A 19020-nucleotide genomic window follows, 5' to 3' on the forward strand; every position below is an offset into this window, starting at 1 on the left:
TGGTTCAGTTTTACGAAAGGGCAATTTGACCGGATCGCTCTTTTACCCTTGCGATAATATGATACGTGCCTAATTATTGATTTGGGTTAACGGTTGGGCTTGGGTGGTGGTAGCATTAAATTTAAATCCCCTTTTGTATTATTTCCATGCATTATTCCGAAATCGACTTAAACTACTTTTTTAGACAGGTAAACAGCCTCAGGAAGTGCCCATTGGCTATTTACCCGGATAGCTCTTTTAAGCTTGCACCCGTTAGTGATTATATGTCGATTTAAGCTATACTTTGTTGTCCGGGTAAATAACCTCTTTCTTTATTATTTCTTTGGCAAGTCAGAAAAGGTTGAAACGCCCAAATTAAAGATTATACTATGCTATAGGCAAAAGTTAAGATGTCGAAAACAACACTTTAGTTTTTTAAACGGTCTGGAATTTCGAATTGCTTTTGTTTCTGTACCCCACTGACCACGTTTCCTTCGAATACTTTACAAACCTTCCTATGTTTTTTGGGCAAATATTTTTTTCAATTGTTTTCACCAGAGCCATTTTTTCCAGTTCTTCAAACGATCTCTCTGTGTTTGTTTCAAATTAGTACGGTACTTTTTCCAGTTTTTTGGCGAGTAGCTCAGTTAAATGGGCGGCAAACGACTTAAGTATTAAAATTCGAAGTACTTCAGCAGGGTTCAGCAACCTTTTGTTGGTCGCGGGCCAAAACCAAACTCAGCAAGTTCTCGGCGGGCCGTAATAAATTTGCACTAACAATTTTGTTCTACAAACGTGTGGCTTTGCAGCCTAATCGGGGTCGGACCTAAATGTTTTATGCAATTAAAAATAAATGTATGATTTATACTAAATAAGTAGGAACGCGCGAAGCGCCAAAATTGCCATTTGTTTGAATTAAATAGAGAGCCTTTTAATTGACAGGAACACGTGACGCATTGCGCACACACAAAATAAAATACGAACAGTTAATGTTTATCGTGAAAGACGAATACAGCAGAAAAATATTAAGTTGGCGAAACGTTTATTTTATACATTTCCATTCTACCAATAGTTTGGGCTTCGATAGGTATCACGCGCACGGCTTTGGTCTAAGAAGACTCGCTATAAAGGAAAATGTATTTTAAAGTGGAACAAGATTCGTGCGAAGTTCGAAAAGTTTTGCATTTTTGTATGGTTAAAAATATGAGGCATGGTCTTGTGTTCAGTTTGAAAAAGGGGCCGAATGATTTTCATTGGCGGGATATATCCGACCAGCGGGCCGTAGATTGCCGGCCCCTGTAGGTTTGTGTAGGCAAAAGTTAGTTTTTAAACGCACGTGGAAAATCCTTTAACAAACGTTCTTATGTTTTACTCAAGCTTTCTATTGTGACGCGGCACCAACTGTAACCAACTCAGGAACAGTTTCTCCTACTGTACCCGCTTCTCCTGGCTACACAGGCAACAGCAATGTAACAGTATCGTGTCCAAGTGGGTTCAAACCACTTGTTGGTGCTAATACCGCTAAATGCACTGCAACCAACACATGGAGTCCGACCAGATTGAACTGTGAAGGTATATTATACTGGCAAATTTGACTTGTGAAAGTACATAACACTGGCAAATTCCTGCATAATACTACCAAATTTGTGCAGAAAACTGTCAAATTTGGACATAATACTGCCAAATTGGTACATAATACTGTCAAATTTTGACATAATACTGCCAAATTGGTACATAATACTGGCAAAATATTGTAGCCTACATAATACTGGCAAATTTGGACATAATGCTGGCAAATTTGGACATAATACTGCCAAATTGGTACATAATACTGGCTAGTTGTACAGAAAACTGGCAAATTTGGACATAATACTGGCAAAATATTGTAGCCTACATAATACTGGCAAATTTGTATATAATATTGTCAAATTTGTACATAATATTGTCAAATTTGTACATAATATTGTCAAATTTGTATATAATATTGTCAAATTTGTACATAATATTGTCAAATTTGTATATAATATTGTCAAATTTGTACATAATATTGTCAAATTTGTAGGCTACATAATGCTGGGAAAGTGAATGTGTAAAATATAAAGATATCGCCTCGCCCTTATGTTTAAATGACAAGTATCAGGAACCTCAGTATTAAACTATACGGATAGGTAACGAACTTTTTACTTTATACGGCCCTTTAAACAACAAGTTTAACGCCACAAAAATTATGTTAAATATAACAGTTAAGACATTAATTTGTGACGCGCACTTGAAATGTGTGGAACCATTTAGTTAGCGCCAGTGTTGGTGATGTAATGTTAATGATGTGGTAGTGATGCAAAAGTTGCACTTCCTTAAGGTGATATAAGGTGCGCGTTAATTATTTGTTGTGTCTGAAAAACCATCTTGCGTGCCAAAAGTGGCACGCGTACCAGGGGTTGCCGATATATATGATAAGGTACGATAATGATACGATAATGATAAAGTACGAACGACAGACCGACACATGGTAAGGTATAGACTAGGGATGTCCGATAATATCGGATCGGAGCCGATACCCTATGTCAGGTAGTAGTAACGGTACTCGTCCGATACAAGGGTGGTATCGGTGCCGATCCGATACCAAATTAATATGTATTTTAGTCACATTTACCTTTTTTAACGCAGCGATTCAAACTTGAAAGATAAATTTATCGAAAATTTTAGTAGGTTTTACAACTGGAGGCTAAACTTCTCAACGCCAACTTTAGCCGATATAAAGCCAATTTTAGCCGATAAAAAAAGATTCTCGAATATTTTAATTTCATTTATTTTGGTTGTTGGGGCATACGACGTCAGTTTGTATTAGATCGGATAGTTTTTGTCCGAAATATCGTGTATTGGTATAGAAATATCAAATATCTGACATCCCTAGTATAGAAGTATATGGACGGCAGGACGTGTGACGAACTCTTTAGGTATACGGCCCTTAGGTTGCCGACCATTGGTTTAAACGTTTAAAAATGCCTGAAAAAAGAAAAACGGCGTATAATTTATTATATATGTTGTTTCAGCAATAACTTGTGCAGATTTGTTGTACAGATACTAACACTCGGCATCGGCTCCTATCCAATATTATCTAACATCCCTACTTATATAGTATATATGTTAGTTTATGAATCGTTAAAACAACGAATTTAGTATTTAAAATCAATAAAGCGTAGCAAGAATATCAGTAGGTAGCATTTTGAACGTTCCGAATATCTCAACTATCTTTCGAACTATGTTGAAAATCAATGAAGAATTTTTTGAAACGTTCAAAATGCTCCCTAATTCTGTATGGGCTTTGATATTCTTACTACGTATAACTACAGCCTCAAGCCATTGTCTTAAATTTTTTTAAAACGTTCAAAATGCTACCTAATTCTGTATGGACTTTGATATTCTTACTACGTTTAACTACAACCTCCAGCCATTGTATTAATTTTTTTTCGAAACGTTCAAAATGCTACCTAATTCTGTATGGGCTTTGATATTCTTACTACGTTTAACTACAACCTCCAGCCATTGTATTAATTTTTTTGAAACGTTCAAAATGCTACCTAATTCTGTATGGACTTTGATATTCTTACTACGTTTAACTACAACCTCCAGCCATTGTATTAATTTTTTTTCGAAACGTTCAAAATGCTACCTAATTCTGTATGGGCTTTGATATTCTTACTACGTTTAACTACAACCTCCAGCCATTGTATTAATTTTTTTGAAACGTTCAAAATGCTCCCTAATTCTGTATGGGCTTTGATATTCTTACTACGTTTAACTACAACCTCCAGCCATTGTATTAATTGTTTCGAAACTTTCAAAAAGCTACCTAATTCTGTATGGGCTTTGATATTCTTACTACGTTTAACTACAGCCTCAAGCCATTGTCTTAAATTTTTTTCGAAACTTTCAAAAAGCTACCTAATTCTGTATGGGCTTTGATATTCTTACTATGAAATTAAATACAACTTTATTTAAGGATAACCTTGACATTTTTTATGCTGCAACAAGTCCTGAAAGTACCTGAAAATAAGGGCTTGTTTTGCTTGTTGGAGCATATTAATGACGTCATTTTGTATCAGACCGGATCGCGATACCTTTCTCCTAATATCGGGTATCGGTATCGGAATAGAATATCAAGTATTGGTTATCCTTAGTATAGAACTATACGGACGTGTAACCAACTCTTTGCAGACCCGACACAGGGCCGAGGTTTTTTGGTTTAAAATGCCTGCAAAAACAAAAACGGCGTTTAACTTATTATATTTTGTTTTTCAGTAATAACTTGCGCAGCTTTGACTGTAACAAATGGAGTCGGGTCTTCAGGGCAAACAGCTTTCAACGGAGAAATTACAGTCAGCTGTAATCCTGGGTACATTGTGTCCGGACAAAACACCTTGAAATGCGATGGGACGCTTTCTGATAATTGGAATGTTGCTCCACCTACTTGCATTGGTAAGTTAATTTTTCTATTGAGGTTAAACTTAGACATTCAATGCTATTATGGGTTGGGATGGCAGCTCCTGAAAGCATTTTCAACAACATAGTGTTTTTTTAGCAATTTTCTCCGCCTTCATGCATTGCTCAGTTTAACTAGTCATTTTAAGATTCAACCAATAGGAGATTTTATTCAAAATCTTCAACAGTCATACAGAATCTAAAAAGCACCGCACCTAAAAGCATTTTTAACAACATTAAGTTATTTAGTTTACCATATCTTTTTTGTATTGCTAAGTTCATTTAATTGTTTCCAGGTTAATCATCAAGAGCTTTCTACAGATTCTTATCAGTAATTCTGTAGAAGCCATTTTGTCATATTGTGTTTACACAGAGAATTTTTGTTTTAATCGATGTGTCGTAACGGAAAATTTTCAGTAAAAATCTATGGCCTAAATTCTTTGTAACCATATGTAATGTTTACGTCACTCCTTGCAGCCAATGTGCAAACGATAAGCGGAAAGTTTTCGGTAAAATTCCGTTACGTAGATTTCTTGCAACGAATGCCTTGTTACACCAATTTTTATGCGTCAGAGCTGAATGTGATGTTACGTATATCCGTTTAATGTGAGCGCTTTGTTTTGAAATTCGCCTTATTGTCAACAATCCATTATTTTAGAATCGAACGCCAGTTACGTCACAATGTAGATCGAAGCGCTTTTGTTCAAGCCATATTTGGACAAAAATATTATTTCCGTCTATAAGAGTCGAGAGAAAAAGGTTTAGACCACGCCTTGTTGTCACGTGATTTATTATTGAAAATTGTAAGAATATCTACGTCAATATTTCCTGTGCATTTTAGAAATATTTTCGCCAAAAAGTATAGTGACACAATCGAATAAAAAATAGTATCACCCAGTACTGCCTATAGAGAGAGAGAGGCTTTTACAGCTTTGACTGAAGACAGCAAAATTGACTGTTCATGTATCTGAACTAAAGGAAAGAATTGGACCTGAATGGCCTCACGAAGACAGGCCATCTCAAATCTTGTAGGAGTGTGGTCGATTCATCTTGGCAATTATATAAATGAAGACTCATTAATCCGACCCATACCCCTACAATTCAAAGTCAAATTTTGTCACACTTATTAAAACTTTTAAACTTGCACCTATTTTAATTTCAACAAAGGCAAATTTATTTTATCGTTTTTCCCGCATTGGTAATTTCATGTTGTCTGTTGAGGTTAAACCATCAAGAGATTGTTAATAGGGTTTAACAGTAATACAATGTCAAATTGTTTTAAATTTGCACATTACTTTTACCTTTAAAAATATCTTGGGTGACCGCACCTAATTTTTGTTGTAAAACTGTCATATTTAGTAGAATATTAAAACCCATACACAAGTAGTTATCAATTTGAACGTTTTGAAAATCGCTTTATTCATTTTTAACATGAAAATTTTAACTTTTTTTCCTAGTTTTTGCGATTTTGTTAGCAGCAATGAGAAAGAATTCGCAGGAATTGAAAATTAATTAAAATACGTTTGAAACGTTCAAAATGCTTCCTACTTTGTAAGGGATCTAATCTTCCTAATACGTCCTACTACAGCCTTTAACCCTTATGCTCCACAGTTATATTTATTTTATTATTTGCTTCACCTATTGGTATTGGTAAGTCTTCATTTTAAGATTCAAAATAGGAGATTTTTTTCAATATTCAACAGACATATAGAGTCGAATTTCTTCACAATTGCTTAAAGATTACGTCATACAATGGTATTTTACGGCATACGCATGTTTTTTACAGCGTATTTATTTTGCCATTTGGTTGAACAAAGTGTTACGATTCCCACATTTAATTCCAACCCTTGTCAGCAAACAGTTTAATTGGTTTTACATCCTGTTGGATAAAAACAGGAGCCTATATATAATCCCAGCAACCTTAAAATAGTTTGGAGAATTAAAACAGACAAAGCTTCTACAAGCTTCTTGCTTTTTTTGGACTGTTTAAAAAATTGATAAAAATATAGTAATTCTCTTAAGATAAAGCGGATATCTCTATTTCTCTCTATATAATTGGCATAATCAGTTTTTGTGATAAACAAACAAAATGTAGATATTATAGCACAAAAAGGGTTAAAACAAAAAGAAGGGTCAAAATATCGTCTGAATACTTCAAATGGAAGCAAATATCCTTTAGATCAGTGGTTCTCAACCTCTTTGTACCGGTGACCCTTATTTAATGCTTTCAAATGGTCGCGGACCCCTAAAATATTTCTGGTGTGATATCTGCGTTTAGTTCTTTTTAGTGAATCAGTATGTCTGTCTAGTGCACCTTGTGTTGAGTAAATTAACACACAACACCAATTTTCTTTGTGACACGTTTAAGTGATTTCTGCTGCTGCATCGCCGAAGCAAGTCTTAAAATGCGTGGTAGTGTTTTTGACAATGCTAGACGTCATCTTTGAGAATGATAGCATAAATCAAAATCCAGTACATGTGGACTGTTGTAATTCCTCTGTCTTCCATTTTACAATCTATTGTGTTACATCACAATGGAAGTGTTTTGTCACACTCGATACGATTTACAACATGTTATTACACTGTGATTTTATCACTTACCAAGATTGTGATTAAGCATGTTACCAAGCGTTAGTTATTTCTTAGCGTTAATTAAATTAGTAATGGTATATTTAAGTTTTTGTGGACCCCCTAAAAACGTTTTGCGGACCCCCAGGGGTCCGCGGAGACTTTCCTGTCTTGGTCCGTTTTAGTCATTTAAAAAATAAATATATTTCGCGACAAAATAAGGCATCATCAGTCTCTCATTTCGAAGGAATCCATATAAAAACGAATTCTTCATAAAAACGCTAGTGACCATTTCTACCGTTTTTTTTCACACAGCCGCGAAATGTGCAAACGGTCCGACACTGACAGGAGCAAACGCCTTAACAACTCCTCAAGGTGGTTTTGAGGGGTCTGTGTCGATAACTTGCATCAGTGGGTTCGGGTTTGCATCTGGAGCCGCCACTTCTTCGCTTTGCACAGCTACCAACACATGGGACCCAGTATCACTTGAATGCGTGGGTAAGTCCGCTCAGTGTTCGTAGCAAGTAATTTTAGAATGACATAAGTCCCAGTTAAATCATTTGAAAACTAACCTAAATCCCAGTTAATTCATTTGAAAATTAACTTTATTCCGTTAAGTCATTTAAAAAACAACTTAAGTCCCAGTCAAGTCATTTGCAACAACTTAAGTCCCAGTCAAGTCATTTGCAACAACTTAAGTCCCAGTCAAGTCATTTGCAACAACTTAAGTCCCAGTCAAGTCATTTGCAACAACTTAAGTCCCAGTCAAGTCGTTTGCAAAACAACTCAAGTCCAAGTCAGGTCATTTCTAAAAACAACTTAAGTTACAGCCATAGAATACGTGGACCCCACATCGCTGAAAATGCGTTGGTAGGTCAGGCCAGGCTATAAGCAACTGCGCTAAGGAATCCACGTGGGCAAATAGTAGGGATAAATTTATTTGTGCGTTTTATTCATAGTTTGCGATGCAATGCAGCGATTCTACCTTTAAATGTAAACTTAATTAAATATGGTAAATTAAAAACTGACTAATCTTTCAACCCTTTCAAGGATTATGGTGCAAGCAAGGCTAAAACTACCTAAAACAAAGTTAAAATAGGTTGCCAGCTAAGCTGACCAGTTAACTAAACAAAAAGATTAAAAGTTAGTTTAGAGTGCAACTTTTTGTAACACAGAACACTTGTTGTTCTCTGCGCCAAATGTATTACAGCAGCTTAATCACACGAAGGGCCAAAAATGCGTTTATTTGGTTGAATTGGCGAAACTTTTAATTTTAAATGAGACGTGAAGCCTTCGGCCAAGGTTCACCGAACTTTTTTCGTAAAACACCAAATAATTGTAAGGTCTGACCATCGTGGGCAGATAACTGTTGGGAATTACGATTACGTGCAATTAAAAATATAAGAGACTATGCAACAAAACTCTAGTGGGGATTAATAAATCCTATTGCAACCAAAAATAAGTCCGAATAATAGAAATAAGCTCGGCATGGTAAACCCTGATTTAGGATTAGATCACGCTACGTTTTTGTCATAATATGGGGTATCTCTATCGAAATGGATTGACGTAAGTTAGTGCAGCATTGTTAGTTTCTATTTTCTAACGACTGATTCTTCCATTACAACCAGCTGAATGTACCTCTCCACCCACATTGACCAACGGAACTTTTCCCTCGAATTCCAAGTACACCGGGACAGTTTCAATAACTTGCAGCTCCGGTTACGAATCGACTGCCGGCTCCCAAACCACAGCGGAATGCACTGCACCCAACATATGGAACCCCACCTCGCTCAACTGCTCCGGTAAAGTACTGATCCGGCCTCCTACATAGGGATGTCCGATAATATCGGATGGGGCCGATACCATGCCAAGCGGTAGTATCGGTAATTTGTTCGATTCTATCGGTACTTGTCCGATACCAAGTGCTAGTATTACTACTTTGTTCGATAATAAGTGCTAGTATCGTTACTTGTCCGATAATATCGTTACTTGTCCGAGATCATCAGTACTTTGTCCGATATTAGTGTGATATCGGTGCCGATCCGATAACAAGTGGTAGTAGTACTTTGTCCGATAACAAGTGGAAGTATCGGTGCTTTGTTCGATAATAAGTGCTAGTATCGTTACTTGTCCGATAATATCGTTACTTGTCCGAGATCATCAGTACTTTGTCCGATAATTAGTGCTAGTATCGGTGCTTGTACGCAGCGATTCTACCTTTGAATTTTGTCAAAATCTAGGTTACGAATTGAATACAACAGTACTCACCAAGGTAGAAAACGCAAAAACGTGAACAGAATACTAAAAAGAGAAAAAAAATTAGGAATGCCATAAAATGAATATCAAAGCCCATGTAGAAGTAGGTTGAAAATATATAAGGAATTATTCGAAATGTTTAAAATCTATATGTTTATCGATAGTCCTACTCAGTTAAGATGTAGTTTAGAATTTGCGTAAACCAAAAAAGGCCCTCGTCCCATCCGGGGTTTTCCAGGATCTACAAGCATTAATACTTTTAATTATTAGCTGATCGGGGATGAATTAGTGTCGACGTATTTTTGTCTGTTATTAAATCGTGACATTTTCAACGGGCGGCACACAATCATGCAACTTTTTTCATTCGATCTGCTCTCATTTTTATTCTGTGAAACGTTCAGGTTTCTCAGTGATCTATCATTGAATGAATTTAAACGTAAAATCCGTTAACATTGGTATGTTGGTGTGACCACTTTTTTTAAAGGCATGTTTAACCTCAAAAAATAAATTATTATTAAATTTGTTAAAATAAAACCATGAGATCATTCATTTTAGGGGACCTATAAGCACCTGAGACTTTGGTGTCGTATATGTGTCATTCATAATGTAAACACAATAATCCATTCGAGATATTATCCATCGAAAATATAATGAGGTTGAAGATGACACATGACAAATAAAAATACGCAATACTTTATTTCAACCGCGGCCCATTATTGACATCTGAGTCGTCTGACCAACTCGAATTATTTCAATAAACACTCAGGCACCATTAAAAATTCGGCTGTGAAAATTTCTGTGGTGCACTCTTCCCTTGCTGCCCGAAACACATTCTTATTTTGCTTAATGGTTAATCTAGCCCTGAACGAACCATATAGCGAGCTACAGCAACGGTTTTTTTAAACTGGTCCACAGTGATAAAGGGTCGAGACCATTGCATTTAATAAATAGACAAGATTGTTTAATCCCTTAATCCCAAACCATTGGCAGCAGGTTTCTGCTTGTCGAACGCTGTTCCGCTGACGCGTATATTAACAAAAAAAAAAAAAATTCAGGAACCTGAGTAAAACCAGGATCGCGAAAAAAAGAAAGTTTATATTTCGACAACACTAAATTCGAAATGAAGGTGGAATAGATATTGCTTTAATAAATATCTGATTCTGGTTGAACTTGGATTTTTAAACTTGGAGTTTTGTTGTCATTTCTAACGACACTTAAGTAAAAAAGGGAATCAATTGTCACTACCAAGTTACTATAAAGTCCATCAGGATTATGCGCTTTGAAATGCGACAAAAGGAGCAGGAACCCGATAAAATAAAATGGCCAAAACCAGACGAAAATTGCCCAGGGCTTCTTCTGAAGCTTAAATTGGCTGCGAAGCTTGCAAAAAAGAGAAAACAGAATTAGGAAAAAAAAGAAAAAGGAAGTTGTAGAAAAGAGAGAAACATTGCAAAGCCAAAAAGGTCGAATAGATCGACAGCATCTTGATTAAGACGTTTTGATAGGAACTTATCATCTTCAGTTAATGTGACTCTACCATTTTGGCTTTGCAATTTAATATCAAGCTACATTACAGATCCGTGCACAGTGTACCCCAGAGAGAAACATGTTTGCATAGTGGGCGTTTCTTAAAGTGGTCACGTAGTATAGTTTACGAGCATCCGGTTGGCACTTTAATTTACAGCGCTCCAAATCTTCGCCCTTAAGAAATACGTTCGCTCGCACCGGTTTGGCCTTTTGGTTTACATTTTGCTCAACAGTGCAATTCGTATTTCTAATGCAACGCACGGCAATTTACAAAAAAATGACGATTGGCCAACCTATACGTACTGTGATGAGGTTCGAACTCACGGCCGGTTGAACTTATATTACAAAATAACATTACTTACAATCAACGTTTTGTTACTGCACGTTTTCAAGTGTTGAAAGATTACAGTAAAAACGGTTGAACTTATCTCACAGATATCGACGAATGTGCAGCTGAAACCGACAATTGCGGCGACGACAAATGTATAAACACCCCTGGATCGCACACCTGTGCCGGTTCAAGCTTGTTCCGTTTCCAAACCGCTTTAGTGATGGTCACAGTTGCCTTGATATCCTGGGTAACAACCCAATCGGCTTCAATTTAGCATGGAGTGTTTGTGTAGTAGAAATCATAATTCGTTAGAACTTTATAGCTTTGTATTGGATTGTCGTTTTTTCGTTGACTATTTCATGAAGAACAAATTGTCGCTTGTTCACGTTTGAAAGAACGAAACAGCGATTTTTTCTGAAAATATTTGTCGAATTAACGCATAGGATTGTGAAATTACATTTTGTATATTGTATATGATGCACTTAATAATTTCACCTAATCAACAATCAAAACCAACGTTTTCACCTGTTGGTAATTGACGTTAAATTCGTATAGAATTCCTTTTGGTAAAATAATTATTAGCTTGCCTGCTTAAAGCAACAGCATTTAGTTTAATGAAACACACAAATGTCGAAACTCTATTTGCGTTGATTCGCTTGCAAAGGAATAAATTACGAAAGCAGAAATTCCTTAACGTAAGAAGCATAATGTTTGGAGATTGTAGTTAGACATATTAAAGCCCATACAGAAGTAGGCAGGATTTTGAACGTTTTGAATAAATCTTAATATAATGGCTGGAGGTTGTAGTTAGACGTAGAAAACATAGCAAAACCCATACGGAAGTAGGTTGCATTTTGTGAAAGTCGAATAATGAATGTTGAAAATAAATAAAGATTTACTCGAAACGTGAAAAATAATTATTTAGTTTGCAGCGTCTTTAACATGACCATAAGAACCAAGCTCAGTTGTAGTGACGGGTTCGAAGATGTGCAATTTTATTTTACATTACGCCCCCACCCCCCCAGGATAAACCGTCTTCTTAGTTAATCTCTTTAAAAAAAAGCCATATATCTTAAATAATAAATTGTTCAATTAGCCCCCATGGACCCCACAAATCTAGTCCACGTACCCCAAGGGGCCATGGACCCCCTAAATCTAGTTCACGTACCCCAAAGGGGCATGGGCCCCCTAAATCTAGTCCACCTACCCCAAGGGGGCAATCACCCCCTAAGCCTCGTCAACGTACCCAAAGTGGCCATGGACCTCAGTTTAAGAATCCCTGGTCAAAAAACAACGCGGAGATGAAAATAAAAAATTGGCTTTAATGTTGTTTGTGACGATCGCAAAAGCCAAGGGTCCGCAAATACTTTTTGGCACAACCCAAATACTTCGGTTTGTTTTTAATAGGATAGCTTTGCTAAAAAAAAAAAAATCTGTGTTAGGGTTCTGTAACACCACTTAAAAATAGCCTTGAGCTTTACTACGTGTGATGTCACATTCGGATGACAAATATGATTTAGCAACCAATATGTGTTCCTGGGGTTGCAGCCCCACCAACTACTCTCCCCACCACATAACCCGTTCAACCCCCGTCCTTTACTTAGCTTACTGTAATAAATACTGGCAAGGTGTGTAATGGTTTTTGGCGCAATTCACTAAAGATGCCCGACGTATATCAATCCTTTTAGGAAACACTTCTATATAAGCTTAATACATTATAAGGCGCGGATCTAAGAATTATGTTAGTTGTCAATACAAATTTTAAGACCGAGGTCGGCAAGCTTTACCTAGTCGCGGGCCAAACCGAACTAAGCATGTAATGTTTTAACTCTTAATCAAGAACGGATCTAAATGTTTGATCCAGTTGAAAATTAGGTTACACTACAACAGAAAGCAACGCGCGCGCAAAAAAAAAAAAAAATAAAAAAAAATAAAAAAATAAAATAAATAATATAATTTGTTTGCTAAATAGACAAACTTACGCATTTGGCCACACACAAAATAAAATATATATATTAAGGCTTTCTTGGGTCGCGACCCACTATTTGCGGACTCATGGCATAACACTCGACAGTGATCGTGGCGACAAAATAATAACGAATGTAAAAGCGATGTTTCGATACCAACACATTAACTGAAGATGATACAAGTTCGTATCGAACTGTCTTAATCAAGATTACATCGATTTACTTGACTTCCTTGTCTTTTAAATTGATTATTAAAACCTAACATTTCTCAAAATATTTTGAAGGAATGCTAAAATTCTTTGGGCACTTTAAACTATGAGGCAATCCAAGAATCCAAAAGACTTAAAGAATCTCCATTTCAACCAATAAAACACAGGGCTGAAAAAAATATAAAAAAATAAGAAGAAAATTGACGGGCCCTGTTTATTTTCGTGCTACATTACGTGGATTTACGAATTTTAGTGTTTCCGCTAAAAGCATATTTTTGTGGCAAAAATTGATCGTAAAAATCTCTGTGGCGACGTTAGTGTCTCGCCTGAAAAAGCTGACATATTTGGAAAAGCTACACTTTGTTCTTTTTCTTCATTTTTTATGTGATTCCCACTGTTTGGGCATCAAAAGTAAACATTTTTCGAAAGAAAAGGAGCGAGTTTTACATACCATAAAAGGGTTAAGCGAGTTAGTCAATAAAATTTAGTGATTTTTAACCTTTAAGACTGTTTTCGGTATTAACAGTTTTGTATTTTTAATTAAAAAAGAGTTGGAATTGTTAACGACACACAGAATATATGAATATTTGTTGTCTAACGAACTCGTGGTAAAATATGGAACCTAAATGCAGATTGATCGCGCGAAGCTCGAAAAAAAAAATGCGTTTATTACGTTTAGATTTGGCAAAACTTTCAATTTAATCGAAATGGGCATAGGCACATAAAATAATCGCATATTGTTATGAACACAAGCATTTATGTAAGAATTGTATTTTATTAATAATGCGGCGCAATATGCCATGATATAAGTTGCACTTTTGATATTAACGGTTTCATTTCAAAGGGACTAAAATAGAATAAAGACAGATAGAAGAAGTTCGCGCAAAGCGCGAAAAAATAGCGTTTGCATTGAAATTTGTCAAAAATAATATTTTTAGGGGACCTGCTCTAATGGTCTTAGCCAATATATTGACCAGCAATGGTAGACGAATGTCTGACTGGCCGCCTATAACAAACAAAAACACGTCTAATTTTAAACCTGTCTCAAAGTTCCAAATTCAACATTTTTTGCTGTACTGGCATTTGTTTTAAATTTCGTGCAAGTTTTTATTACATTGCCAAAAATGAAAAAAAAAACTTGTCAGCCGTCCAAAAAAAGACAAGCCTCAAAACGTAAACGAACCGGACGTACAAATAACATTTCGAAAAATTTTACGCACTTGCCTAGTTAAAATAATCAAAAAGTATTTGTTATGAACTCGTGTCCATAGTTTTTTCAAAGAGGCCGCGGCCCGGATAGATTACATTGGCGAGCCGATCCGGTCCGCGGGCCGTAGGTTGCCTACCCCTGTCATACACTGATTTCTTTGTGCATCAATCAATCAATGAAATCAAGTTTTTTTAGCACACATAAGAAATCTGTTCACTGAGAATGTAGCGAAAGAGCTTAGCTCACTGATTTAACTGCACTCCCTAAAGTCGAAAAATATTATAATCTGCATTTATCATATCAACCATTAACGCATGCCAGCATGGTCACGGCCGCCAACACATGCTTATTAAAATACGTGTTAACGGCCGCACAATTATTCATCGACGGCCGCAGGTTGGACACCGTTGGGCTAAATAGTTATACTGTTGTTTAATAAATTACTTTAGTTAACTTGTGCTATATTGTATTGCTAATACACACTTTGTAGATGTAACAGACATCGCGCTATTAAATGAAGTACATTAAGGCAGCACTATGTTAATGATGTTCACACGTTTGGATTTATCCTTTAAGCTGTACGAACAAATTTTAAACAGTTCATACTTTTAAAATAAAATTTAATAAAAGTTTAGCTTTTTAAAAATGTTTTTACAGAAATGTAGAAGTGGAACCAGTGACGGCGACTTTTTTCGTAATGGCAACATAGAGCGCAGGCGAGCCAAGCGAGCCGAAATATTGGGGGGTCCGGGGTCCTCCCCCGGAAAATTTTCTGCGGCCACGCCCTCTAGATTGGCTTAAAACGGTACCAAAAATGTTTTAACAAATGTCAACCATGTCATTATACGAATTTTTTTCCGTCGCATAATATTTAACGTTTTGAAAGCAATATATCATTTTTCATGAAAAGGGCACTCCCCCCCCCCTTGCGCCCCTTAGCAAAGGGCAGGAGGGGCGCTTGCCCCCCAGCGCCCCCCTTCTCCGGCGTCCCTGTGTGGAACGTCGTATAGCTATTGGGCCTTTTAGTTAATGGGAGTTTGTAGTGTTGTAATACAGCTATGGTTATTTCTCGACTTGCTCCCCTCTGAGCCTGCGAAGCTCAGTTGTTAGAGCGACCGGGGACCGGAGGTCGTGAGTTCGAACCTAATCACAGGCTAGTTGTTGTTCTAGCCTGGCCCTGCCGGCTGTTTATAAGCTGACGTAACAGATTCATAGGCGTCAATCACTACAATCCTGATCAGGCTGACTGAGTGCGGTTAGTCTCCCGAAGATTGCGGTAAGTCTCTTCCAATCTCTTCTTCTTAAAATTTAGCTTATTTAAACCATATAATAGCATTTTTTCGTAATACGAGCGATTAAGAATTGGCTTAAGTGTTTTTAAGTTTCACTGATATTTAGTTGAAAAAAGTCTGTTCTGCCGTGAGCGATTTTTCACGAATGCGTTTAGTGACGCCGCAATATTACGTCATAGTACGATGTTGTACTATTTGGATGTGTTGTACTATTTTGATGTGTGCCATTATCGTTGGCCAGTATGACTCCAGACGGCTTGATCACAGAAAACACATTGTTCATAATCGTATGTTTCAGTTGATGTTTTAAACTGGATAAGGATTTTAAAAAATCAAACTTTTTTCGGGTTCATGTAACAATGTTTTACTATGTTTGAAACATTGATTTATTGTATTTTATTGTGTAGTGAAACAATATGATGTAGTGACACAATATGACACAATAGATGACTTTGCGAACAAAACACCAGTTGGAAACTGCTTGAAAGATTACTTCTTATTCCGTTTGCATTAAAACTGTAAACATTTAAAGTAAGTCTGTTTTTATTGAAACGATAAAAAACAAATAGCTTTGTGAATTCCACAATTATGGAAATCTTAAGTTTAACCAGCAGGTCGTTTTATTCTCAAAGACAGCAGATATGTTGATTCTAACGACCAAAACCATTCTGATAACGGCTATGCAGACGACGAAAATGTGATTTTAATAAGAAGGTTGAACTACGGTGTTGTTAATTTGCATTCCAACATCATTTTGACCTGTCCTTACCGGCTAGATATAGTTAATATCATTTAGATATACACCGAGCAACCATAATGGGCAGTTTAGTTACCTTTCTTAGAAGTGACCAACCTTTTTGATTTTGTTTTATTTATGTGTTATGCGAGATCAATTGAGTCTATCTGTATGATGTTTAGGGTTGGGTTAGGTAACTCTACCCATTTTTAACCCTAACCCATTACTCTCTATTCGAACTTGTTATTAAACACACTAAAACATCAGTTCCATAACTATTTACTAATGTTCAGCTTTTAGTCGGATTGTCCGGTACTTGACATTGTATTGTGATAACACTAAACCTTTTTACACTTACAATGTAATCAAAATTTTCGCTAGGTGACGCAATTAAGTCAAAATTGGCGATCATAGCTCATTTCTATTTTTCTCGCTTAATTGTGTTAGTGCATCATTTTATTAAACGTTAAAGATATATATTTAAAGTGTTAACCATGTCATTAGGGGCAAATCAATATATTTTTAAATTTGCGGTTGAAAACGACCGGTTTTAAATAACAGATTTATATTTACAGGTTATTTGGTCTAACTTCAACGGCTGTCCAATCTAAAAACGGCGAATGTACAGAGCATATGGAACACACAAAATTTAAAATGCATATAAAATTACCCGGTGTTGAAATAATTGCACGTAAGTCAAAAACGCTTCAAATTCTTTTTTAAACTACAGTTTGCTTAAAACGTACGTATTTATATTAAAAAAGCAGAAAATTATGGAGTGTGAAGACTTTTGTCACCAGAAGGCTATCAAGATTGTTCCAGACTGGGTGGCACATTGTCTTATTAACATAATAACAAATTTTCCCTTGGAACTCTCTTTATAATGTCACACGGTTTCACTCATCTTTAACTTTAGATTCTAGTTAATCCCAACGGGCAGGTGCTTCCTGTATTTTTGACGAAAAAAGATTTTTCCAGGCCACATTAAATGAGTCATATAAGGTCTAAGAAAGGTATACTATTGTTTTCATTTGCTCTGATAATTTGAAAAGGTTTAATTTATTAAACTACATTTTATTGAATTTCAACATAAAACAATTTGCTTGCCATATTCTCAGTCTCTGGCTCATCATTCTAAAAACGGCGAATGTACATCATTCTATAAACGGCGAATGTAGAACAGACGAAGCTTAAAAATGCATATAACATTACCCGGTGTAGGAAAGATTTAAGTGCACGTAAGTCACTGTTTTCAACAAGTCTTTTGACCAAAATAAATTGACTTGGACTTAAGTCATCTTGTCAAATGACTGGCCTTGAAATGTTTTCTTAATCTCAGTTTGCGTTTGAGTTACTTTAAGTTGAGTTATTGCTCATAATCGGACGAGTTCACCTATTTCAGTGGTTCCCAAACTGTGGTACGCGTACCACCGGTGGTACGCGAGAGTCTTTCAGGTGGTACGCGACTAACTTCAGCATACGTATAAATTTCGAAAACGTTCAACTTTTGAAACTTTCAGATTGGGTAATTTGCCGTGCTGCGTTTTAGTTACCTTTAACTTGAGGTTTCGCACGTTTATGACGTAACACTTATCTTGTTCAAGATAATAAAACGCTAATTGTTAGCTGGTTTAATATATATGTAGTAATAAACTAATAGTGAGCGGTGTAGTATTGTAGTATGTATCGACCAGCTGGTGAAGAAAAAACAACTATCGCATTGAACCTTGGGTTTTGTTTAATTTATGGCTTCTTTGTCTTCCTGGTATGGCGTTTGGTAAAGTTTAATTCTGCTTACTTATTTTGTATAATATGCTAAAATAGTTAAAGCAGCGGTTCGCGGTTCTTAACCGGGGGGGGGGGTGCGCCCCCCTAGGGGTGCGCCAAGGAATTCTAAGGGGGGCGCGAGCTCGACTTTATATATTTTTAATTTTTGCAGTGATTTTAATGGTTTCGTTTGGGTTAGGCATAATTCCTACATACAAACTCTGTTTTTTGCCAACTTTAACATTAAAACTGCAAAAATTTTCTGTGGAGTAAATGCCCTCGCAACACGTTTGTCAAAATCAGCTCGATAAAATCAATGTGTCGAGCTCGCGCAATTTGTTGCGTGCCCAATGCGAAACGCCTCTTCGGTTGCAGTTTAGCCAATTCGACCAACTAAAACTCAAAATTTTTCGCGCTTCGCGCGACCAACAATCCCTTCCTTCACTATTTTCCTGTTTTCTCAGTGATATTTAATTGCAAAATGTCGAAATATTAGGGGGGCGCAAGGCATGAGAAAATTACCAAAGGGGGGCGCGGCTGAAAAAAGGTTAAGAACCACTGAGTTAAAGTTTGAGATATTCTGGTAAGGTGTAACTTAGGTGGTACATCAACACTGTACAAAAGCTCAAAATGGTTCGCGAGAAAAAAAGTTTGGGAATCACTGACCTATTTTAATAGTTTAACGTTTTTCTTGAC

The 19020-nt window shown here is 36.4% G+C and overlaps 1 protein-coding gene across 1 annotated transcript in view; it reads left to right on the forward strand.

Moving 5' to 3' along the window:
- LOC146141497 (sushi, von Willebrand factor type A, EGF and pentraxin domain-containing protein 1-like) overlaps window positions 1-19020 on the forward strand; it is a 48189-nt gene that overhangs the window by 2065 nt on the left and 27104 nt on the right. Inside the window, exons 3-7 of the mRNA XM_083390148.1 lie at window positions 1357-1551; window positions 4282-4458; window positions 7345-7527; window positions 8658-8831; window positions 11248-11390. Of these exons, the coding sequence (XP_083246274.1) occupies window positions 1357-1551; window positions 4282-4458; window positions 7345-7527; window positions 8658-8831; window positions 11248-11390 (872 nt within the window). The remainder of the gene's footprint in view (window positions 1-1356; window positions 1552-4281; window positions 4459-7344; window positions 7528-8657; window positions 8832-11247; window positions 11391-19020) is intronic.

Source organism: Ascidiella aspersa, chromosome 5 (genome assembly GCF_963924565.1).
Source record: "Ascidiella aspersa chromosome 5, kaAscAspe10.2, whole genome shotgun sequence".
In the NCBI taxonomy this organism is placed as follows: Eukaryota; Metazoa; Chordata; class Ascidiacea; order Phlebobranchia; family Ascidiidae; genus Ascidiella; species Ascidiella aspersa.